The 25,137-nt window shown below is 37.8% G+C and overlaps 1 protein-coding gene across 2 annotated transcripts in view; it reads right to left on the minus strand.

The window, feature by feature from the left end:
• CFAP70 (cilia and flagella associated protein 70) overlaps nucleotides 1–25,137 on the minus strand; it is a 109,806-nt gene that overhangs the window by 45,897 nt on the left and 38,772 nt on the right. For both annotated transcript variants that reach the window (XM_047761719.1, XM_047761718.1), the window contains exons 8-13: nucleotides 23,528–23,622; nucleotides 16,176–16,275; nucleotides 9,531–9,665; nucleotides 3,986–4,156; nucleotides 3,722–3,802; nucleotides 1,031–1,122 (exon numbers count right to left, since the gene is read on the minus strand). In XM_047761719.1, the coding sequence (XP_047617675.1) occupies nucleotides 1,031–1,122; nucleotides 3,722–3,802; nucleotides 3,986–4,156; nucleotides 9,531–9,665; nucleotides 16,176–16,275; nucleotides 23,528–23,622 (674 nt within the window). The remainder of the gene's footprint in view (nucleotides 1–1,030; nucleotides 1,123–3,721; nucleotides 3,803–3,985; nucleotides 4,157–9,530; nucleotides 9,666–16,175; nucleotides 16,276–23,527; nucleotides 23,623–25,137) is intronic.

The raw sequence follows: 25,137 nt of genomic DNA on the forward strand, positions 1-25,137 counted from the left end.
TCAATAACCTAACTATATACCTTAAAGAACTAGAAAAGGAGGAGTTCCCGTTGTGGCGCAGTGGTTAACGAATCCAAGTAGGAACCATGAGGTTGCGGGTTCGATCCCTGCCCTTGCTCAGTGGGTTAACGATCCGGCGTTGCTGTGAGCTGTGGTGTAGGTTGCAGACGCGGCTCGGATCCCGCGTTGCTGTGGCTCTGGAGTAGGCCGGTGGCTACAGCTCCAATTCGACCCCTGGCCTGGGAACCTCCATATGCCTCGGGTGTGGCCCAAGAAATAGCAACAACAACAACAGCAACAAAAGACAAAAAAAAAAAAAAGAACTAGAAAAGGAGAGCAAACTAAACCTAAAGGTAGTAGAAGGAAGGAAGCTGTACAGTACAAAATTGACAGAACACTAAACCAGCTATAATGGAAAAAAATAAACATTTTATTAAAAACAAGATACTGCCATTTACAGCAATATAGATGCAACTAGAGATTCTCATATTAAGTGAAGTAATTTAGAAAGAGAAAGACAAATACCATATGATATCACCTATATGTGGAATCTAAAATATGGCAAAAATGAACCTATCTACAGCTTAATAGAAACAGACACAGAGAACAGACTTGTGGTTGCCAAGGAGTAGGGAAGTGGGTGGACTGAGAGTTTGGGGTTAGTAGACACAAATCATTACATTTAGAATGGATGAGCAATGAGGTCCTACTGGATAGCAGAGGGAACTGTGTCCAGTCTCTCAGGATAGAACATGATGGGGATAAAACATCTGAGAAAAAGAGTGTATATATATATATATATATATATATATATATATATGTATGACTGGGTTACTTTGCTGTACAACAGAAAATGGCACAACATTGTGAATCAACTATACTTTAACAAAAAAAGAAATTTCATGTGACCAAAAAACCCAGAAAACTGCTGATTAGCCCAAGAAAAATTACATGTATTGGACAAAATGACTTCCTGTAAATTATACCTAAACTGTTTTGCAAATCAAGTATGAGAACTACTGCCACACACCTTCTGGCTAGCTCCTCCGGCATTCTCTTTGGAACCAAGGCTTTGTCCAGCTGAATCTCCAACACAATGTATGTTCCTGCTTCTACATATTGCTGTAAAGACATTTTTCTCTCATTTATTCTTTCCAGAAAAACAGATATTTATGAAAAATTTTAGTAATATAATGCTCATAATATGTGAGAAAATTGCCTATATAACTGTATACATGGTGTAACCTTAACTATTAAAAAAATTTTTTACATAGAAAAATAACTGGAAAGAAAAATAGCAACAGTGGTTATCTCTTGCAGAAAAAGGTTTACAATTTTACTCTTGCAAACTTCCACCCCAGCCTTGTTTCTAACTTGTTCAATACTGTTCTTAGAACTGTTTCGAGTGAATGCCATTCTTTCTTCCACCAAACTTCTTTCATAAGCCTTGCAGAAATACTCTCTTCATAACCTTCTGACATTCCCACTCACATCCTCCTAAGCACTATTTATCAACTTCAACCTGATGGACATTTCTTTTTTTCTTTTTCTTTTTCTTTCTTTCTTTCCTTTTTTTTTTTTTTTTTTTTGTCTTTTTGCCATTCTTGGGCTGCTCCCGCGGCATATGGAGGTTCCCAGGCTAGGGGTCGAATTGGAGCTGCAGCCGTCAGCCTACACCAGAGCCACAGCAACGTGGGATCTGAGCCACGTCTGTGACCTACACCACAGCTCATGGCAACGCGGGATCATTAACCCACTGAGCAAGGCCAGGGATCAAACCCGCAACCTCATGGTTCCTAGTCGGATTCATTAGCCACTGCACCACAACGGGAACTCCATGATGGACATTTCTATTAAGATATTTTTTTTTCTCTTTAGGGTCGCACGTGCAGCATACGGAAGTCGAATTAGAGCTATAGCTGCTGGCCTACGCTGCAGGCACAGCAACATGAGATCTGAGCCCTTGCGACCTACACCACAGCTCATGGCAATGCCGGATCCTTAACCCACTGATCGAGGCCAGGGATCGACCCCACATCCTCATGAATACTAGTCAGGTTTGTAACCTGCTGAGCCACAATGGGAACTTTCCAACCCAGATTTTTGCCAGCATCCTAAATACATGTCCAGAAGTGAACTTATCATTTGCCCTATATTAACATTTGCCCTATATCAACCTCTATTTTGACATTTTTTAGGGCTGCACCTGAGGCAGATAGAAGCTCCCAGGCTGGGGGTCCAATAAGAGCTACAGCTGCCTGCCTACGCCACAGCAATGCAGAATCCAAACATCTGCAACCTCCACCACAGCTTGGGGCAACACCAGATCCCCGACCCACTAAGTGAGGCCAGGGATCGAACCCACATCCTCATGGATACCAGTCAGATTCATCTCCACTGCACCACAAAGCAAACTCCCTATTTTGACTTTTCTCCTAATGATTTTGTCATCCATTTCCAGAAAGTAAGGGATGAAACCTAAATTATATTTAACTTTTCTTCCTCAACACCCTGAATCTTTCTAATTTCATTCCTTGCTTCTTCAGGTTTCTGATTTTCTTTGCTACAACCCCTTCCCTAAATTAAACTGCCATCGACACTCATTTGTACTACAAAAAAAAAAAACAAACAAAAAACAAAAAACAAAAAACCAACCTATAGGAGTTCCCACTGTGTTACAGTGGGTTAAGAATCCCACTGCAGAAGCTTGGGTACCTGCAGAGGCACGGGTCCACTCCCCACCCAAACACAGTGGGTTAAAGGATCCCGTATTCCTGCAGCTCTGGTGTAGGTCACAGCTGTGGCTCGGATTCAATCTCTGGCCCAGGAACTTCCATATATGGTACAGCCATTAAAAAAAACAAACCAAAACTATAAACTGACATCCAAAGGCCCCTACCATGATTTCAATCTCTTTTTTCCATATCCTTGCAAGAGTATTGCCTGAAACATTCATGAGGTCTTATTTCTATATGACTTAAAAACCTTTCATGTTAGTCTCCAAGATAAGGCTTAAGAGTCCCTCATTACCTACAGAAGGAAGCCCAAACTTTTTAGCAAGTCTTTCAAATCTTTCTACAACACAACTCAGCTTCTGTCTTCTTTCTCACATCCTTCTAGAACCATTCCTTTCATTTCTCTAAATCATACACAATTAATTGATTTACCCTAGATTCTGCTACCTTCTTTGGCCACCTTGACTCAAGCTATTCTCTGGCCCTGAAATTCCTCTCCTTCCATCTTCATCTGGCAAAGGGTTCTTTCAACTTTCACTAGTTAGCTCTGATGTCACCTCTTCCTGAAGCTTTCTGTGACTGCCTCATCTGATTCCTCTGAGCCCACAGAGAACTCTCATGTATGCCTCTAGTATAGCAAGATTCCGTAATATAGTTAGTTATGTACCAGTCTGTTTTGCCCACCGTGTTGAGTGTCCTGAGGGCAAATGAATAAATGCTGCAGATGATGTCTCTTTGCATCTCTCACAGTGCTTAATATAGTATAATTAATAAAGGACATAAGTGTTCAATACTGGAAAGGACCTTAAATTTAATCTGGTACCCATTCCTTTTAGAAAGTCTTAACGAGACAAAGAAATTTACCTAAGGTCATAAACTAATCATGGCAAATATGGAATGATTACTCAGATAATGAGCATTTTCCACTCTACATGATATTGCTCAGTAAAAGACTGATGAATTTCCAACTCTTTATGCATAGTTACCTGTCCTTCTGGATTGTTGCACAGAGAAGGTTCAACTTCCAAAGGGGTATCTGAGCTCTGAGATTTTATACTAGGTGCTTGCTGAAAGAAAATAAACATACCTCAAAAATTGAATCCTTAATGGTATTCACAATGGCAGGGGCAAGAAAGCATCATGTTGCAGCAAAATACAAACTAAACTGAGGCAGTTCACCAAATAAGAAATGAGTGCAAGCCTCTGGAAGGTAATAAACTAGCAAAATCATTACCTTCGCAACAACCTACCATTTCCCCGGGCCTAAGCTTTCCTTCTATATCCTTTTCTTTGACCACTTTATCTTCTTTCAGGTTCTTAGAAATAACTGGTTTGGACAGTGGAGAATTAATTCCTCCTGTTTTATTATTCTGAATCAAATTATGGCCAGGATCTCGGAACAAGCTAAATAAACACTTGGTCTGAAAAAAAAGAAATAAAACATGCAATGAATCAAGGGTAAATGAGCCAAACTTTAAAAAAGCCCACATTTTTCTTTAACACCACTTAGTTTTCTGGATAGTTTCAACACTATAGGGTCAAAGACAGAAGTGAAAAATTTTGTGGCCTTGCTGTACATGTTGAACAGGTGAAACCATCACAGAAAATTAGTTGTCTACTCTATTTTTTTTAATTAATGAGAACTTTCAAACTGGCTTGATTTGGTATCTCATAACTTGTTACCAGAAAGCTTTTAAACTTTGACACATAATTTCAAATTGGCCTATCAATTATAACTAGAAGAATAGGGCAAGTTTAAAGTTCAAAGTAAAAACTCCATATGGGAATATTCAAACTATAGACAAATGACTGGAAAAGAATCTTAAAATAATTTTTATTTATTTTTTTGTCTTTTTAGGGCTGCACCCGCAGCATATGCAAGTTCCCAGGCTAGGAGTCGAATTGGAGCTACAGATGCTGGCCTACACCACAGCCACATGGGATCCGAGCCATGTCTGGGACCTACACCACAGCTAACAACAATGCTGATCCTTAACCCACTAGGTAAGGCCAGGGATCAAACCTGCATCCTCATGGATACTAGTCAGGTTTGCTACCACTGAGCCACGACGGGAACTCCTTAAAATAATTTTGAAATTAAACAACATGGCTGCACCTAATATAATTAATCCTGAGTAAAAGAAATGAGACCAAAAAAAGTGGGGGGGAGTAATAAACAGAGGTGGGAGTGAAGAATAACAGGTGATGACAATGTACATTTTCATCATCTTCATAGTTTCACAGCTGTAAACCTATGTCAAAAGTTTTAAATTGTACATTTTAATATATGCAGTTTATTATGTCAGTTACACCTCTACAAACTTGCTAAATGACAATCCAACAATACTAAAGAAAAAACTGTAAATACTAAATATCACTCGCAGTTCTATCACCTCTACCATAATTACTATATTTCATATATTCTAAGATGCAACTTTTTCTTTTTCTTTCTTTTTTTTTGTCTTTTTTGTCTTTTCTAGGGCTACAACTTTTTCAAAGTTTAACATCTCTGGAAATGAGAATATTTCACGTAAGTGGTATTGAACAATACGTAATCATTTGTGTCTGTCTTCTTTCACTTAGCACAATGTTTTTGAGGCTTATTCATGTTACAGCATGTATCAATAGCTTATTCTTCTTTTAAACAGTTTTATAAGATATAATTAAAATTTCACATAATTCACCCATTTAAAGTGTAGTGAGAACTCAATGATTTTGGCATGTTACATTAATTATAGTTCATTACTTTTTATTGCTAAATAGTATTCCCTTGTATATATATGCTACCATTTGTGCATTGATTCACCAGTTGTGGACATTTGAATTGTTGTGAGTTAGCTATTATGAATAAAGTTATCAAAATTTACATACAGGCTTGTGTAATGCAGGTTTTCAGTTCTCTTGGGTAGGTTCCTAAGAATGATTTGCTGGGTTTTATGGTAAATTTATGTTTAACACAGATTTTTTATGTAGTTGTCCCACCAAATACTGAGTGGATATTGAAATTTTTAAATATATGTCAAATTGTCTATTACCCCTTTCAATTCTCTTGGGTTTGGCTTCGTGTATTATGAGGTTGTTGTTAGGTGTGTATACATCTATAATTTATACACTACCTATAACAATTCATAATTTATAAATCCTATATTCCTGATTAATTGACCCTTTAATCATTATGACATGCCATTCTATATCTTTAGTAATATTGCTCATCTTATAAGTCTATTTTGTCTAAAGTAGACAGCCACTCAGATGTTTTTTTCCGCCTTCTGGATTCCAGTGTTTCACATGAAAAATCAGTTGTTAGCATTCTGATGCTCCTTTTTAAGTGATGGTTGTTTTTTTCCTATTCAACTCGTAATTTTCTCTTTTTCTTTCAATAGTTCACTGTAATATGTATATGGTAGATCTCCATATGCTTCCTACTTGGAATTCTCTATACTTCTAGGATATGTAGATTAATGTCTTCGTCAATCAAGCAACATTTTCAGACTTTATCTGGCCACATTCACAGCACGTGGAAGTTCCTGGGCCAGGGATCAAACCCATGCCACAGCAGTGACCCAAGCCACAGCAGTGACAATGCTGGATCCTTAACTTGCTGTGCCACCAGGGAACTCCCAGACATAATTTTTTAATACATTATTTCTGCCTCTGAAAATACTGGGGAGGAAACATTTTTGGCTATGTCTGAGTGAAGGGGTTGTCAAATTTTCTCCCCCTAAAAGCAATTATAAAGCTGGACAAATTGACAAAATGCCATTTCATCACTCTGCTAATTGACCAAAAACATCAACAAACTGAGAAGTATTACTGCATGAAAAACTAGAGTTTGAGGCATTCTTACCTAACTCAGCTAAGCCCCCTCACCCTCCCCCTGCTCTACTTTAGCTTAATCAATGCAGTGATTCTTCTAGGGCAGGATGGGCTGTGAGGACTAGAGACTTTGCTGCTCACACAGCTTGGAGCAGTGGGTGAAGGACCCATGCCTGATGGTATTGCTGGCTGAGATGGAGCTCTCAGTAGTGAGCAACCAACTTATTGTAATGAGAGTCCTAGGAGAAAAGAGAGATAGAGAAGAAATAATGTATTAAAAAATTATGTCTGGGAGTTCCACTGCGCCACGGCGGGAACTCCCTCCAATTCTTCAGTTACACTGTAAATTTTTTTATGATGGTTTCTTCTATGTGTAGAAGATTTTCATTTTTTGGTAATCTAAATCTTTTACATCTTTCATTGCTTTCAAGCACAGGAAGCCTTTCCTTAATTCATATATTTAATTAAGAGCTACATCTATTTTATATTCTTCACATTTAACTTATTTTAATAAAATCACTTGGAATTTATCATGATCTATGCTATAAGTAAAATTTTCACTTTTTTTCCATTTGATTATCTACAAAGCATTAATGATTATCTTTTCAATGGATGTATATTCCATCATTTTTATTATAATAATTACTAAGACTTTCTCTATTATTAGACATTTAATCTTACTTTTGGTCATGCTATTATTGATCCTCAAAAGTTTTCATGAATATGAAGTTTTTAATCCTATTAAATTATTTACCTCAGATAAATCCCTATAAGTTTGATTTCTGATTCAAAGGATACTTATGTAGAGTTTATTATTCAGTAGGTTTTCTAAGAGATGATGAGTCTTTCATGACTCTGTTATTGAGAAATAGATGTCCTAATAGTGATGAAATAGTAATGTCTTTGTTATTATTACTGTGATATTTTACAAAGCCTCACTTTCTCTTAAGAAACAACATGTTTAAATTGATTTTTTGCTTAAATAATATAATGCATGTATACACAGATGATCTTAACATTTTAGCATCTAAAAATTGAAAAAAAATTATAGCTCATGAACTAGTATACAGATTTCACTTTTTGCATACTTAACACAATAGACTTCTTTCATTATGCAAAACAATTTGTATCCAATTTTACTGATGTAAAATTGAAATACAGGTTAACTCAGAGATATTGTGGGTTTGGTTCCAGACAACCTCAATAAAGAAAGTCATAAAATTTTTAGTTTCCTAGTACATATAAAAGTTATGTATACAGGAGTTCTCATTGTGGCACAGTGGAATCAAATCCAACTAGTATCCCTGAGGATGCAGGTTTGATCCCTGGCCTCACACAGTGGGTTAAGGATCCGGCATTGCTGTGGCTGTGGTGTAGGCCGGTAGCTACGGCTCCAATTCTAGCCTGGGAACTTTCATATGCTGCACATGAGGCCCTAAAAAGAAAAAAAAATAAAGCAAAACAAAAGTCATATATACACCATAATGTAATCTATTAAGTATACAGTAACATTATGGCTTAAAAGACAAATACAGATCTTACTTTAAAAATATTTTATTGAGGAGTTCCCATTGTGGCTCAGTGGTAATGAACCCGACTAGTATTGCGGGTTCGATCCCTGGCCCCGCTCAGTGGCTTAAGGATATGATGTTGCCATGAGTTGCAGTGTAGGTAGCAGACATAGCTCGGAACTGGCATTGCTATTGGCCCCAGTGTGGGCCAGCAGCTGCAGCTCCGATTTGACCCCAAACTGGGAACCTCCATATGCCACAGTATGGCCCTAAATTTAAAAAAAATAATACTTTATTGTTTTAAAAAATGTCGAAACTGGGAGTTCCCGTCATGGCTTAGTGGTTAACAAATCCAACTAGGAACCATGAGGTTGTGGGTTCAATCCCTGGCTTTGCTCAGTGTGTTAAGGATACAGCATTGCCATGAGCTGTGGTGTAGGTCAAAGACGAGGCTCAGATACCCCATTGCTGTTGCTGTGGCATAGGCCAGCAGCTGCAGCTCCGATTAGACCCCTAGCCTGGGAACCTCCATATGCCACAAGTGCAACCCTAGAAAAGACACACACACACACACGTCAAAACAATTACAATAGTAATAACACAGATCACAGATAACCGTAACAAATATAACAATAATGAAAATATTTGACACAGTGTAAGAAGAATAAGTGAAATGTGACACACAGATGAAAAGGAAGCAAATGCTATGGGAAATATAGCACCCACAGATTTTCTCACTGTAGGGTTGCCACAAACCTTCAATTTGTAAAAAATTGCATCATCTGTGACGTGTGATAAAGCAAAGCGCAATAAAATGAGGTATGCCTGTATAATAAGCTACATGTTTAAAGTATATAATTTGATCAGTTTGGGGGATTTCTTGTTTTTTTTTTCCAAATTTGACATATGATAGTACACACATGTAAAACAATTACCACAGTCAGAATAACCAATGTTTCCGTTATTCCTAAAACTTTCCTCACATTTCTTTTGTAATACCTTTTCCCCCCTCTATCTTTGTTCCCAAGCAACCACTGATCTGCTTTAGCCGCTACTTTCCTAAAACTGTATTTCACTGGCATCATACAGTGTATATTCTCTTGTCTGATTTCTCTCATTTATCATAATGCATTTGATATTAATCCACATTGCATGTATTAATACCTCATTCCTTTTTATTGCTAATGGTATTTCACTGTATGGATATAACACATAATTTGTTTTTCTCTTCACCTGATGATAGATATTTGGATTGTTTCCAGTTTTTGGCTTTTCAGGATAGAAAAAAAAACTTTATCCTAAAGTTTTTAAGGTTTAAGAACAGAAAATTTCAAGGCTCTTTATTTAACATCCCAGTATAGCAGCTGGTTCCAAATATCAATTGCAGAGCTATGTGTGCTGAAGATGGAAGTAAATGCATATATAAAGGATAAATTAGATTGATACCTTCTATACAAATTTTTCTTACTTTTTCATAGACTGTACTATTTAGGTAAGGGTAAACATGAAAAGCTCCCCGAATCCTCTTCACACCTGGATACAGCAATGGCACCATATTAACATAAGCCACACCATGAAATGAAGGCTGACCTTCATCATCAGTCTAAAGGAATAAAAACAGAGAGCTGTTAGTGATATAATGTATTGTAGCATAAGATATGGAGCCCTGACTCGACAGTTAAAAGTCTTCAGTTTAGGAACCATCTATGCTAGTTGACTTGGGCCATTTACACAGACATCTTGGGTCTCCACTCATTTACGTTCAAAATGGATTTAATAATGATCAGGAGTTCCTATTGTGGCTCAGTAGGTTAAGAACCCGACAAGTATCCATGACGATGTGGGTTTGATCCCTGGCCTTGCTCAGTAGGTTAAGGATCCGGCATTGCTGCTAGCTGCAGTGCAGGTCAAAGATGTGGCTCAGATCCCGCATTGCTGTGGCTGTGGCACAGGCCAGCATCTGCATCTCTGATTCAACCCCAACCTGGGAACTTCTATATGCTGCAGGTGTTGCCCTAAAAAGAAAAAAATAATAATAACACCATGATCACTGAGATAATGCATATTAACAGTGTTAATGAACAGTAAGGACAGTAGTTGAATCAAAGCATACTCTAATTAATTAATAATGTATATACATTATAACTGACCAAAAAGTCAATTTTACCAGATTGCTTCTTTGGAAAAAGTGAAGCTTTGCAAAACAAAAACAAAACAAAAAAATACTAATAATAACGACAAAAATAAAAGCTTAAAAGAAATAAAAAATTGTGGCTTTAGCTTTAGTTCACACATTTATATGAATGAAAGGGGCCTTACAAATCATCTGGATCAGTGATAATAAACAGGATTTAACTTATGTTTAAATTCTAATCAGTTAGTGGAGGTGTTTTAGACTACTGTTTTGAGAGAGATCCTGTGTCTTCATCTGGGTTCAAAAGGAGAGAATTGCTTGTTTGTTTGTTTGTTTGTTTGCTTTTGGGGGCTACACCCTCAGCATACAGAGGTTCCCAGGGTAGGGGTCCAATCAGAGCTACAGCTGCTGGCCTACACCACAGCCACAGCAACTCCAGATCCGAGTCACGTCTGTGACCTACACCACAACTCACGGCAACACCGGATCCTTAACCCACTGAGCAAGGCCAGGAATTGAACCCACAACCTCATGGTTCCTAGTCAGATTTGTTTCTGCTGCACTACGATGGGAACTCCAAGAAAATGTTTTAATTGATCAGTAATATCTTCTATGGATGAAGCAGTATGAATGACAATCTTCTGTCATGTACTTGCCATCCCTAATTTCATCTAAATTCTAATTACAAATTCTCATGAAGAACATGCCAGTAAATATATTTTAACATAATATTTAATGGCTATATTTTTTTATAAGGAAAAACCCAAAACTTTTATAAGGAAAAAAATCAATGTGGTGAAAGAAAGCATTTAATTTCCACAGGGTAAAAGTAATGTCTTTGATTTTGCTGATTATACTAATTACAAATTAGATTAAAAGTCCTATCTTCATGTGATAACATTATCTTGTTTTGGAAACCTAAGGAATGTTAGCCAATGCATATTATATATTACAAAGGGAAAACTGTTTACATGGTAGTATTTTTATTACACACCAAAAAAGCTTAATTTAAAAGTCAGCAAAATAGGAATTCCTGCTGTAGTGTAATAGGTTAAGAATCTGACTGCAGGGGCTCAGGTCACTGTAGAGGCATGGGTTTGATCCCTGGCCCAGTGCAGTAGATTAAAGGATCTGGTGTTGCCACAGCTGTGGCATAGGTCACAGCTACAGCTTGGATTTGATCCCTGGACCTGGGACCTTACATATGCCATGGGTACAGCCATTAAAAAAAAAAAAATCAAAATAATTTAAGTTCTTGGTAATATAATAGCAAAAGAATCTATCATATGCCATGAATCATATTAGGTACTATGGAAGATAAAAAGCAGTCTATGACAGAATCTCTACTATAAAGGAGTTTATAAGTAAGCAGAAAAGATCAGACATGCAAAAGTAAAACTACAAAGAACATATTATGAAAAGTTAAACACTAATAAAATGGACAACCTAGAACAAATTAATAAATTCCTAGAAATGTACAATCTCCCAAGATTGACAGGACAAAGTAGAAAATATGAACAGACCAATAACCAGTAATGAAATTAAATCGGCAATTTAAAAAACTCCCAACCAACAAAAGTCTAATACCAGATGGCTTCACAGGTGGATTTCACAAAACATTTAAAGAATAGTTAACACCTAACCCTCTTAAACTGTTCCAAAAAACTGAAGAGGAAAGAATGCTTCCAAACCTTTTCTACAAGGCCAATATCAACCTGATACCAAAACCAGACAAAGATATTACAAGAGAAGAGAATTATAAGCCAATATCCCTGACGAACATAAATGCCAAAATCCTCAACAAAATATTAGCAAATGGAATTCAATAATACATGAAAAGAATCATACACCATGATCAAGTGGGATTTATCTGAGGGATGCAAGAATGGGTTAATATCTGCAAATCAATGTGATCTACTACATTAACAAATTGAAAAATAAAAATCATATGATCAACTCAACAGATGTAGAAAAAGCATTTGACAAATTTCAACATCCATTGATGATAAAAACTTTTGACAAAGTGGGTCCAGAGGGAATATATCTCAACACATACGACAAACATAAAGCCGGCATCATACTCAAAGGTGAACTATAGAAAGCCTTTCCTCTAAGGTTGGGAACAAGACAAGAATGCCTACTCTTACTACTTTTATTCAACATAGTATTAGAAGTCTTAACCACAGCAATCAGACAACTAAAAGAAATAAAAGTAATTCAAATGAGGAAGGAAGACATACAACTGTCACTGTTTGCAGATGACATATTATATATAGAAAACCCTAAAAACATCATCCAAAAACTACCAGAATAAATGAATTCAGTAAATTTTCAGGATACAAAATTAATATACAGAAATCTCTTGCATTTCTATAGACTTACAATGAATTATTAAAAAGAGAAATTAAGAAAACAACTCCATTTACAAATGCATCAGAAAGGATAAAATACCTAGGGATAAATCTAACCATGGTGGTAAAAGATTTGTATTCTGAAAACTACAAGACACTGAGGAAAGAAACTGAAGCTGACACAAATGGAAAGTTATACTATGCTTATGGATTGAAAGATTTAATACTGTTCAAATAACCATACTGCCCAAGGCAATCTAAACATTCAGTGTAATCCCTATCAAAATACCAAAGGCATTTTCCACAGAACTAAAGCAAATCATTCCAAAATGTGTATAGAACAACAACAACAAAAAAAAACCCTGAACAGCCAAAACAATCTTGAGAAAGAAGAATAAAGCTGGAGATACCATGCTTCCTGATTTCAACTATACTACAAAGCTGGAGTAATTAAAACAGTGTGGTACTGACAACAAAAAATACACATAGATCAATGACCAGAATAGAGAGCAAAGAAATAAGCCCATAGTTGTATGGTAAATTAAGCTATGACAAAGGAGGCAAGAATATACAATGGAAAAATACAGCCTCTTCAATAAATGCTATTGGAAAAGCAGGACATGCAAAAGAATCAAACTAGACTACCTTCTCATGCCATATACAAAAATAACCTCACAATGGGTTAAAGACTTAAGTGTAAGATATGAAACCATAAAACACCCAGAAGAAAACACAGGCATGGAGTTCCTGTTGTGGCTCAGCAGTAATGAACCCAACTAGTATCCATGAGGACGTGGGTTTGATCCCTGACCTTGCTCAGTGGCTTAAGGATCCAGTGTTGCCATGAGCTGTGGTGTAGGTTGCAGATGCAGCTTGGATCCCATGTTGCTGTGGGTATGGTTGCTGTGGGCAGCTGCTGCCGCAAATCAACCCCTAGGCTGGGAACTTTCAAATGTTTCAGGTGCAGCCCTAAAAAGACCAAAAAAAAAAAAAAAGAAAAGAAAAGAAAAAAAAACATAAGCAGTCTGCTCTTTGACAGTTATATTTTTTTGGCTATGTCTCCTCAGGCAAGGGAAACAAAAGCAAAAATAAAAGCTCCCTGATGGCCTAGTGGTTAAGAATCTGGCATGGCCAGAAGTTTCTGGCTCAGGAACTCCTGCATGCTGTGAGCGGGGCAAAAAATAAAATAAGGCAAAAATAAACAAGTGGGACTCCATCAATCTAAAAGTTTTTGCAGGAGTTCCTCTTGTGGCTCAGTGGGTTAAGAATCTGACATAGTCTTCATGAGGATGTGGGTTCAGTCCCTGGCCTCATTCAGTCAACTAAGGATCCAGCATCGCCCAAGCTGTGGTGTAGGTCTCAGATGTGGCTTCAGTCCATTGTTGCTGTGACTGTGGCATAGACCTGCAGCTGTAGCTCTGACTCACCCCTTGGCTCAGGAACTTCCATATACTGCAGGTATGGCCTTAAAAGAAAGAAAAAAGTTTTTGAAAGTAAAAGAAACCATCAAGAAAGTGAAAAATCCACTTCCTAAATGGGAGAAAATATTTGCAAACTACATATCCAATAAAAAGTTAATATCCAAAATACACAAAGAACTCCTATACCACAACATCAAAAATAAAAATCCAAACAACCTAATTTAAAAACAAGCAGAAGACCTGAATAGACATTTTTCCAAAGAAGGCATACGGATGGCTAACAGACACATGAAAACCTGCTCAACAGCCCTAATAATCAAGGAAATGCAAATAAAAACCACAATGAAATAGCACTTTACACTTATTTGATGTAAATAAGGATAATAAGGATGGCTATCATCAAAGAGAAAACAGATTAGCATTAGTAAGGATGTGGAGAAAAGGGAACCCTCATGTGCTATTGGTGGGATTATAAACTGGTGAGCCACTAATGAAAAACACCATGGAGGGTCTACCAAAAAATTAAAAGTAGAACTGCCATGTGATCTAGCAATTCCATTTGAGGGTATTTACCCAAAGAATACAAAAACATGAATTTGAAAAGACATATGCACTACAATGTTCATTGTAGCATTATTTAAAATAGATAAAGCAGCAACCTAAGTGTCCATCAAAAGATAATGGATAAAGAAGATGTTGTATACACACACACACACGGATAAAGATGTCATATACACACACATACACACATACACACACACACACACAGGAATATGACTCATCCATAAAAAATGAAATATTGCCATTTGTGACAACATGGATGGATCCAGAGGATATTATGCTCGTGAAATAAGTTAGAAAAAGGCAAATACCATATCTTCTCACTTATACATGGAACTTTAAAAAAACAAAACAGGAGTTCCAGCTGTGGCTCGACAACAAATCCAACCAGCATCCATGAAGTCACAGATTTGATCCCCTGGCTTCACTCAGTGGGTCAAAGATCTGGCATTACTGTGAGCTATGGTGTAGGTCGCAGATGCAGCGCAGATCCCACGTTGCTGTGACTGTGGCATATGCCAGCAGCTGCAGCTCCAATTAGACCTCTAGTCTAGGAATTTCCTTAGGCCACAGGTGCAGCCCTAAAAAGCAAAAACTAAAAATAAAAAATAAAAAAATAAAATCAGATTCATAGGTACAAAGAAAAATTGGTGGTTGCTAGAAGGGAATAGGGATTGAAAGGGTAAGAGAAACAGGTAAAGGGGATTAAGAGGTACAAACCATCAGTTACATAATGAATAAGTCAAAGAAATATATAGGGTATGGAATGCAGTCAATAATATTATAATTACTATGTATGGGGACAGATGGTTATTAGATTTATCATAGTGAACAATGCATAATGTATGCAAGTGTCAAATCATTATGTGGTACACCTATAACTAATAATATTGTACATCAAATATATCTCAATTAAAAAAAACAATCTCTTGCAGTGGGTCTTTCTTGGCCTATTTCCTGCGGTTTTCTTCTTCAGCATGATACAAAGCAATTGTTGGCATAGTCAGCAGTTTAAAATGGAAACACAGTCACATGCACAATTAAATTTACTTTTATCATGAACAAAAAAATACAAGCCTTGTTCTAGGCTCATTAAAGCTATATCTTTTCAAAATAGTACTGCATCTATGAATCCTATTACTCTAATAGGCTAAAACATTTTAAGTAGGTTAAGTCTAAAATTCAGGAAGATGTATTAGGTTGAATTATATTGCCAGTATTTAACTTCTTTTGACCTATTAAAAGGCTATCTTGTGTAGTTTTACCTATAATAAAGGGGTAAAGGGAAATAGGATATCTTAGAATAAAGCCTAAACACATTTTTTAATTTTTAATTATATTTTATTTACAATGTTCTGTCAATTTCTGCTGTACAGCAAAGTAAAGCCTAAATAATTTTTAGCGTACAAATAGGGAACTAGGGTGACTCGTCATCCTGATGTGCCAGGGAGAAGGGAGTTTCCTGGAACATAAGACTTTCAGCACTAAAACCGGGAAACTATTCAGCAAATCAGGATGAGCTGGTCACCTTAGGGAGTAGCCACATCAGTTCACATTTTCTTTTGGGATCAGAATTAGAAGCAGGATAACAGGTTGGGTCTGACCTAGCATTTCTCTTATAAATATTCTTAAGTGAACAAATTCACCTTTTCAAATTTAGCACCTTTCCCTTTGGGTGCAGTAGTCAAAGGAACTCTTGTGATCTCTACAGGCCAAAATCGGCAGTCAGCAATTCGCTTCTGAAAACTGCAAATCAAAAATCAGCCCATTAGCATGACACGCAAAAACAGAGTTAGTATAATTTAGGTCAAAGGGAAGTATTCCTCAGCTTATAGGAAACCGCTAGAGTCAATAACTGGTAGAAATACTTTAATGGCAATTTTGACAAATTGCTGGAGGATGAGCGGGATCTAGCCAGAGAGTTAAAAACTCCTAGCTGTCCAATCTTAGGCGGTCACCACACTTTCTTGAGTTTTAAATCAAGGAACCCATCAGATTCTCCCAATGAAGACAGGTGAAACATACCCTGAGGCAGGAAGAAGAAAAAGGTAACCATTTCAAAATATGTACAGAATGTTCTCCATAACAAACACGTGCTCTTTAAGGGAAACTACTTCACAGGAGTTTTATCCGACCCAGGGGAAAGGTAATTAGACAACTCCATACCAATCTAGGCTTTCTGTCTCAAATGACAAGAGGAGAAAAAAATACTATTACACACTTATGAAGTCACAACCTAGGGACTGAAATCTATTTAAATAGTGAGATCTGGAGTTCCCGCCGTGGTGCAGTGGTTAACGAATCTGACTAGGAACCATGAGGTTGAGGGTTCGATCCCTGGCCTCGCTCAGTGGGTTAAGGATTCAGCGTTGCCATGAGCTGTGGTGTTGGTCACAGACCCAGCTCGGATCCCATGTGGCTGTGGTGTAGGCCAGTGGCTACAGCTCTGATTATACCCCTAGCCTGGGACTCTCCATATGCCATGGGTGCGGCCCTAAAAAATAAATAAATAAATAAATAAATAGTGAGATCTAGTCACAGGATTATAGAACACTTCCCTTCCCCATCACCTTATCACCACATCAACAGGAGTCCAGTATAACAGTGGATTATAACAGAAAGGCTGCAAAACAATTGGACCCCTAGCCTAAAAACTTCAAATATGTGGTGGGTGCGGCCTTAAAAAGACAAAAAAAAAAAAACCTACAAAGAATGATAAAAGGCAAGAAAAAACACAGTCTGAAGAGACAAAGCTAGCATATGAAGTAGACTCAGATATGATAAAGGTTTTGAAATTATCAATAGAAAATTTAAAATAACTATGATTAATATGTTAAGGACCCTAATGGAAAAAACCAGACAATGTGCAATAAAAGATGATAATGTAAGCAGAAGGATGGAAATGCTAAGAAAATCAAAAGGAAATGTTAGAAATCAAACACATTGATTAAAAATGAACAATTCGGAGTTCCCATCGTGGCGCAGTGGTTAACCAATCTGACTAGGAACCACGAGGTTGTAGGTTCGATCCCTGGCCTTGCTTAGTGGGTTAAGGACCCGACGTTGCTGTGAGTTGTGGTGTAGGTTGCAGACACAGCTCAGATCCTGCGTTGCTGTGGCTCTGGCGTAGGCCAGCGGCTATGGCTCCGATTAGACCCTTAGCCTGGGAACCTCCATATGCCACGGGAGCGGCCCAAGAAATGGCAAAAAGACAAAAATAAATAAATAAATAAATAAAAATAAATAAAAATTAACAGTTCATTTGAAGGACTTATCAACAGAGTGGACATCACTGAGGAAAGAATTAGTGAGCATCAAGTATACTAATAAAAATTTCCCAAAATGGTAAACAAAATTGACAAACCTCTGGCTAGACTTACCAAGAAGATGAGAAAAAAAGCCCAAATAAACAAAATAAGAAATGATGGAGTTCCCATCATGGCACATCAGAAACAAATCTGACTAGGAACCATGAGGTTGCAGGTTTGATCCCCGGCCTCACTCAGTGGGTTGAGGATCCTGCATTGCTATGTCTGTAGGCTGCAGACACAGCTTGGATTTGGCATTGCTATAGCTCTGCCATAGGTTGGCAGCAATAGCTCCAATTAGATCCCTAGCCTGGGAACTTCCATATGCTGAGGGTGCTGCCATCAATAGACAAAAGACAAAATAAATAAATAAGAAATTAAAAAGAAGAAGTCACAACAGATTCTATGGAAATACAAAAAAACCATGAGAGAATACCATGAACAACTGTATGCTAACAAATTTGACAACCTAGAAGAAATGGACGACTCTCTAGAGACTTACAGCCTGCCAAAACTGAATCAAGAAGAAATAGATCAACTGAGCAGACCAATCACTAGAAATAAAATTGAATATGTCATAAAAACACTCCCTACAAATAAAAGTCCAGGACCAGATGGCTTCACAGGTGAATTCTACCAAACATTCAAAGAAGAACTTATACCTATCCTCCTTAAACTTTTTCAAAAGGTTAAAGAAGAGGAACACTCCCAAAGACATTCAATGATGCCACTATCACCCTAATTCCAAAACCAGACAAAGATACCATCAAAAAAGAAAACTGGGAGTTCCCGTCGTGGCTCAGTGGTTAACGAATCCGCCTGGGAACCATGAGGTTACGGGTTCGGTCCCTGCCCTTGCTCAGTGGGTTAACAATCCGGCATTGCCGTGAGCTGTGGTGTAGGTTGCAGACGCGGCTCGGATCCCGAGTTGCTGTGGCTCTGGCGTAGGCCGGTGGCTACAGCTCCGATTCGACCCCTAGCCTGGGAACCTCCATATGCCGCGGGAGCGGCCCAAGAAATAGCAACAACAACAACAACAACAAAGACAAAAGACAAAAAAAAAAAAAAGAAAGAAAACTATACTCCAATATCTTTGATGAATATAGACACAAAAATTCTCAACAAAATTTTAGCCAACCGAATCCAACAACATATAAAAAAGATCATACAGGAGTTCCCATCGTGGCTCAGTGGTTAAAAATTCTGACTAGGAACCATGAGGTTGTGGGTTCGATCACTGGCCTTGCTCGGTGGGTTAAGGATCTGGTGTTGCCATGAGCTGTGGTGTAGGTTGCAGATGTGGCTCAGATCCTGAGATGCTATGGCTCTGGCTCTGGCAATAGTCTGGCAGCTACAGCTCTGATTAGACCCCTAGCCTGGGAACCTCCATATGCCATGGGAGAGGCCCTAGAAAAGGCAAAAAAGCCAAAAAAAAAAAAAGTCATACACCACGACCAGGTGGGATTCATCCCAGATTCACAAGGATGGTTCAACATATGCAAATCAATGAATGTCATACACCACATTAACAAAAAGTCAAAAACCGCATGATCCTCTCAATAGATGCAGAATAAGCATCTGACAAAGTCCAACATCCATTCAGGATAAAAATGCTTACCAAAGTGGGTATAGAGGGAACATACCTTAACATAATAAAAGTCATTTATGACAACCCACAGCAAATATAATACTCAATGGAGAAAAACTGAAAGCCTTTCCACTAAAATCTAGAACAAGACAAGGATGCCCACTCTCACCACTGTTATTCAACAGAGTATTGAAAGTCCTAGCCACAGCAATCAGACAAACAAAAGAAATAAAGGGTATCCAAATCAGAAGAGAAGAGGTAAAACTGTCACTGTGTGCAGATGACATGATACTGTATATAGAAAACCCCAAGGACCCACACAAAAACTACTTGAACTGATCAACAAATTCAGCAAAGTAGCAGGATACAAGATTAACATTCAGAAATTGGTTGCATTTCTGTATACTAACAATGAAATATTAGAAAAGGAATACAAAAATACAATACCTTTTATAATTGCATCCTAAAAAATCAAATACCTGGGAATACACCTGACCAAGGAGGTAAAAGACTTATATTCTGAGAACTATAACACATTAATCAAGGAAATTAATGAGGATTCAAAGAAGTGGAAAGATATTCCATGCTCCTGGGTTGGAAAAATTAATATCATAAAGATGGTCATACTACCCAAAGCAATCTACAGATTCAATGCAATCCCTACCAACTTACCCACAACATTTTTCACAGAACTAGAACAAACAATCCAAAAATTTATATGGAGCCACAAAAGACCCAGAATTGCCAAAGCAATCCTAAGGAACAAAAACCACGCCGGAAGCATAACTCTCCCAGACTTCAGGCAATATTACAAAGCCAGAGTAATCAAGACAGTGTGGTACTGGTACCAAACCAGACAGACAGACAAATGGAACAGAATAGAGAACCAGAAATAAACCCAGACACCTATGGTCAATTAATCTTTGACAAAGGAGGCAAGAACATAAAATGGGAAAAAGACAGTCTTTTCAGTAAGTATTGCTGGGAAACCTGGACAGACACAAGTAAATCAATGAAACTAGAACACACCCTCACCCCGTGCACAAAAATAAACTCAAAATGGCTGAAAGACTTAAACATAAGACAAGACACCATCAAACTCCTGGAAGAGAACATAGGCAAAACATTCTCTGACATCAACCTGACAAATGTTTTCTCAGGTCAGTCTCCCAAAGCAACAGAAATAAAAGCAAAAATAAACCAATGGGACCTAATCAGATGGACAAGCTTTTGCACAGCAAAGGAAACCAAAAAGACAACTTACAGAATGGGAGAAAATAGTTTCAAATGATGCAACTGACAAGGGCTTAATCTCTAAAATATACAAACAGCTTATACCACTCAACAGCAAAAAAGCCAACAACTCAATTGAAAAATGGGCAAAAGACCTGAATAGACATTTCCACAAAGAAGATACACAGATGGCCAACAAGCACATGAAAAAATGCTCAACATTTCTGATTAGTAGAGAAATGCAAATCGAAACTACCACAAGATACTACCTCACACCTGTCAGAATGGCCATCATTAATAAGTCCATGAATAACAAGTGCTGGAGGGCCTGTGGGGAAAATGGAACCCTCCTGCACTGTTGGTGGGAATATAACTGGTACAACCACTATGGAGAACAGTATGGAGGTACCTTAGAAATCCATACATAGAACTACCATATGACCCAGCAATCTCACTCTTGGGCGTATATCCAGACAAAACTTTCCTTGAAAAAGACACATGTACCCGTATGTTCACTGCAGCACTATTCACAACAGCAAAGACATGGAAACAACCCAAATGTCCATCAACAGATGATTGGATTAGGAAGGTGTGTATGTGCATGTGTGTGTGTGTGTGTGTGTGTATACACTGGAATACTACTCAGCCATAAAAAGAACAAAATAATGCCATTTGCAGCAACATGGATGAAACTAGAGACTCTCATACTGAGTGAAGTCAGAAAGACAAATACCATATGATATCACTTATATCTGGTATCTAATATAAGCCACAAATGAACCTTTCCACACAAAAGAAAATCATGGACTTGGAGAATAGACCTGTGGTTGCCAAGGGGGAGGGGGAGGGAGTGGGATGGATGGGGTACTTGGGGTTAATAGGTGCAGACTATTGCCCTTGGAATGGATTAGCAATGAGATCCTGCTGTGTAGCACTGGGAACTATGTCTGGTAACTTACAACAGAGCATGATAATGTGAGAAAAAAGAAAGTATACATGTATGTGTAACTGGGTCACCACGTTGTAGAGCAGAAAATTGACAGAACACTGTAAACCAGCTATAACGGAAAAAAATAAAAATCATGGAGTTCCTGTCGTGGCGCAGTGGTTAACAAATCCAACTAGGAGCCATGAGGTTGTGGGTTCAATCCCTGGCCTTGCTCAGTGGGTTAAGGATCCGGCGTTGCCGCGAGCTGTGGTGTAGGTTGCAGATGCGGCTCAGATCCTGTGTTGCTCTGGCTCTGGCGTAGGCCGGTGGCTACAGCTCCGCTTGGACCCCTAGCCTGGGAACCTCCATCTGCCTCGGGAGTGGCCCAAGAAATAGCAAAAAAGACAAAAAAATAAAAAAATAAAAAAATAAAAATAAAAATCATTATATAAAAAATATATAAAGTGGACCCTCAGCAAAAACAAAACAAAACAAAAACTTCCCAAACTGAAATAGAAAGGGGAAAAAAATGAAAAAATCACAAGTGAATATCCAAGAACTGTGGAAAAATTACAAAAGGTATAATAGAACCACTAGAAGAAGTGAGAAAGGAGCTAAAGAAATATTTGGGGTCATAATGGCTACAAATTTCACCAAATTAATGAGAGATCCAGGAAGCTCAGAGAATACCAAGCATAAAAAAATACAAAAAAAAAAAATCTGTACCTAGGTATATCAAATTCAAAGTACAGAAACCAAATAGAAAGAGAAAACCTTAAAAGAAGGCAGAGAAAAACACACCTTTCCTAGAGAGGAATAAGGATGAGAATTACATCGGACCTCCCTTTAGAAACCATGCAAGCAGGAAGAGAGTAGTGAAAGAAATATTTAAAGTTTTGAAAGACACAAACAACCAACCTAGAAGTCTGTATCCAATGGAACTATCTTTCAGAGGTGAAGGAAAAGTAAAGACTTCCTTAGTCAAACAAAAATAGAAGGAATTTGTGGCCAGCAGACCTGCCATGAAAGATATGCTAAAACTCTTCAGAGAAAAGGAAATTATATGGATCAGAAACTTGGATCTACATAAAGAACGAAGAATCAGTGAATAAAATAGATTAAGGTAAAATAAATTTGTTTTTTCTTATTTTTAGCCAATCAAATAGATAACTATTCAAAGAGTAATAGTAACAATGTATCCTTAACAAAATAACAGCAAATCAAATCCAACAATGTACATTTACTTTATACACCACATTCAAGCTGGGAACTAGACTTTCATTCAGCTTACACATATATTGATAATTCTCTATTTTTCACCTCTTCTTAATCACTGTGACAGAGACTGACAGTTACCCACACAAAATTAAGTGTCGTGTTCCTCTTTAGTATCTAAATCTTGATTTAGTCTGGGTGATATGTCCAACAAAGACAGTATCCTAGCCTCTTTTGGATGGAGAGATGGCCAATGAGATGTAAACAGGTTTTCAGATTCTAGGAAGGCTCTATAAGATGGGCCAACACAGCCAATATGTGTCCTTTTTTATCCATAAGCAGTCCCCTCTTCCAACTTTCTGCCAGGAATGTGAATGTGCAGACTGGAGCTTCAGCAGCCATCTTGAACTATGAGACAATCTTGTGGATGGACGGAATATACTAAATAAGGTAGAGCAAAACAAAACAAACAACCCCCCCCCCAAGACTGATCCTTGATATCACTGACACTGTAGAGCCACAATACATACAAGTTCTGGACTTCTTTTATACGAAAGAGAAATAGGAATTCACCATGGTTAAGCTACCATCATTAGAAGCCTGTTATTAGCAGATGTGGTGAAAGAGAATCCCAGATCACCTTAACCCAAAAATAAACAAACAAAAGTAACATTTCTTCCCACCTACAGTGTTCATTGGTTAAACATATTCTCTCCCTCTTCCTACCTGACCACCGCAGGAGGATCAAGGTAGCATCGACTTTCCAAGTCCCAAGTAATCCTTTTCTTTAGGCATTCTGCTTGGTTCCTAAATTCCCTGTCCTATAAAATCATAAGAAAAACATTTACTCTCTCAATATGCAATGGTTGTCCCCAGCCCAATCTGTGGGGCATTCTTTTAATGGATTTAATCCCAATATTTTTAACACTACTACTCTATGACTACTACTAAAAATACTACCACCATCTTAAATTTTAAGATATTTTACTATTAATAAAGTACATAAAGTAAATTACTTATATTATCCTTACATCAATCCAGTACTAACTGCGAAATAGTCACTCATATAACCTCATTCTGTGATTCTCAAACCTGAATGTATACTAGAATTACCTGAGAGCTTCTAAAAAAAAAAATCAACACTTAGGCATTAGTATTATTTTAAAAGTAAATTCTTATGTAATTTATCTGAGTTAGAGCTTGGCTACTGTTATTGTTTTAAAAGCTTTCCAGGACAAACACCATATGACAAAACTTGTATGTGTAATCTAAAATATGACACAAATGGAGTTCTCGTTGTGGCACAGTGGTTAATGAATCCGACTAGGAATCATGAGGTTGCCGGTTCGGTCCCTGCCCTTGCTCAGTGGGTTAAAGATCCGGCGTTGCCGTGAGCTGTGGTGTAAGTTGCAGACGCAGCTCGGATCCCGCGTTGCTGTGGCTCTGGCGTAGGCCAGTGGCTACAGCTCCGATTCGACCCCTGCCTGGGAACTCCATATGTCGCGAGAGCGGCCCAATAAATGGCAAAAAAGACAAAAAATAAAATAAAATATGACACAAATGAATTTATCTACAAAACAGAAACAGACGCACAGATGTAGAGAACAGATTTGTGGTTGCCAAGGGGAGGAGGGTTGAGGAGGGATTGATTGGGAGTTTGGGATAAGAAGATGCAAACTATTATATACAGGATGGATAAACAACAAGGTCCTACTCTATAGCACAGGGAACTATATTCAATATCTTGTAATAAACCATAACGGAAAAGAATATGAAAAAGAATATATGTATATATACATATGCACATATATGTACATATATATAACTGAATCACTTTGCTGTACAGCAAAAATTAACACATCATTGTAAATCAACTGTACTTTTTTTTTAATACATAGAAAAAAAAAAACTCTCCAGGTGACTAATTAGCAATCAAGGTTGAGAACTAGTTACCTAAACTAAAATAGAATATAAAATTTGAATTCTAAAATAAAATATCTGGGAGTTCCCATAGTGGCGCAGTGTAAATGAATGCGACTAGGAACCATGAGGTCGCCAGTTCAATCCTTGGCCTCGCTCAGTGGGTTAAGGATCCGGCATTGCCGTGAGCTGTGGTGTAGGTCACAGACGTGGCTTGGATCTGGCGTTGCTGTGGCTGTGGCATAGGCCAGCGGCAACAGCTCCGATTAGACCCCTAGCCTGAGAACCTCCATATGATGTGGGTGCAGCCCTAAAAAGACAAAAAAAAAATTAAAAATAAAATAAAATATCTAATCTAAAGGAAAATATAAATCCGGAGTTCCCGTTGTGGTGCAGTGAAAACAAATCCACCTAGG

The sequence above is a fragment of the Phacochoerus africanus genome, chromosome 15 (assembly GCF_016906955.1).
Source record: "Phacochoerus africanus isolate WHEZ1 chromosome 15, ROS_Pafr_v1, whole genome shotgun sequence".
NCBI lineage: Eukaryota > Metazoa > Chordata > Mammalia > Artiodactyla > Suidae > Phacochoerus > Phacochoerus africanus.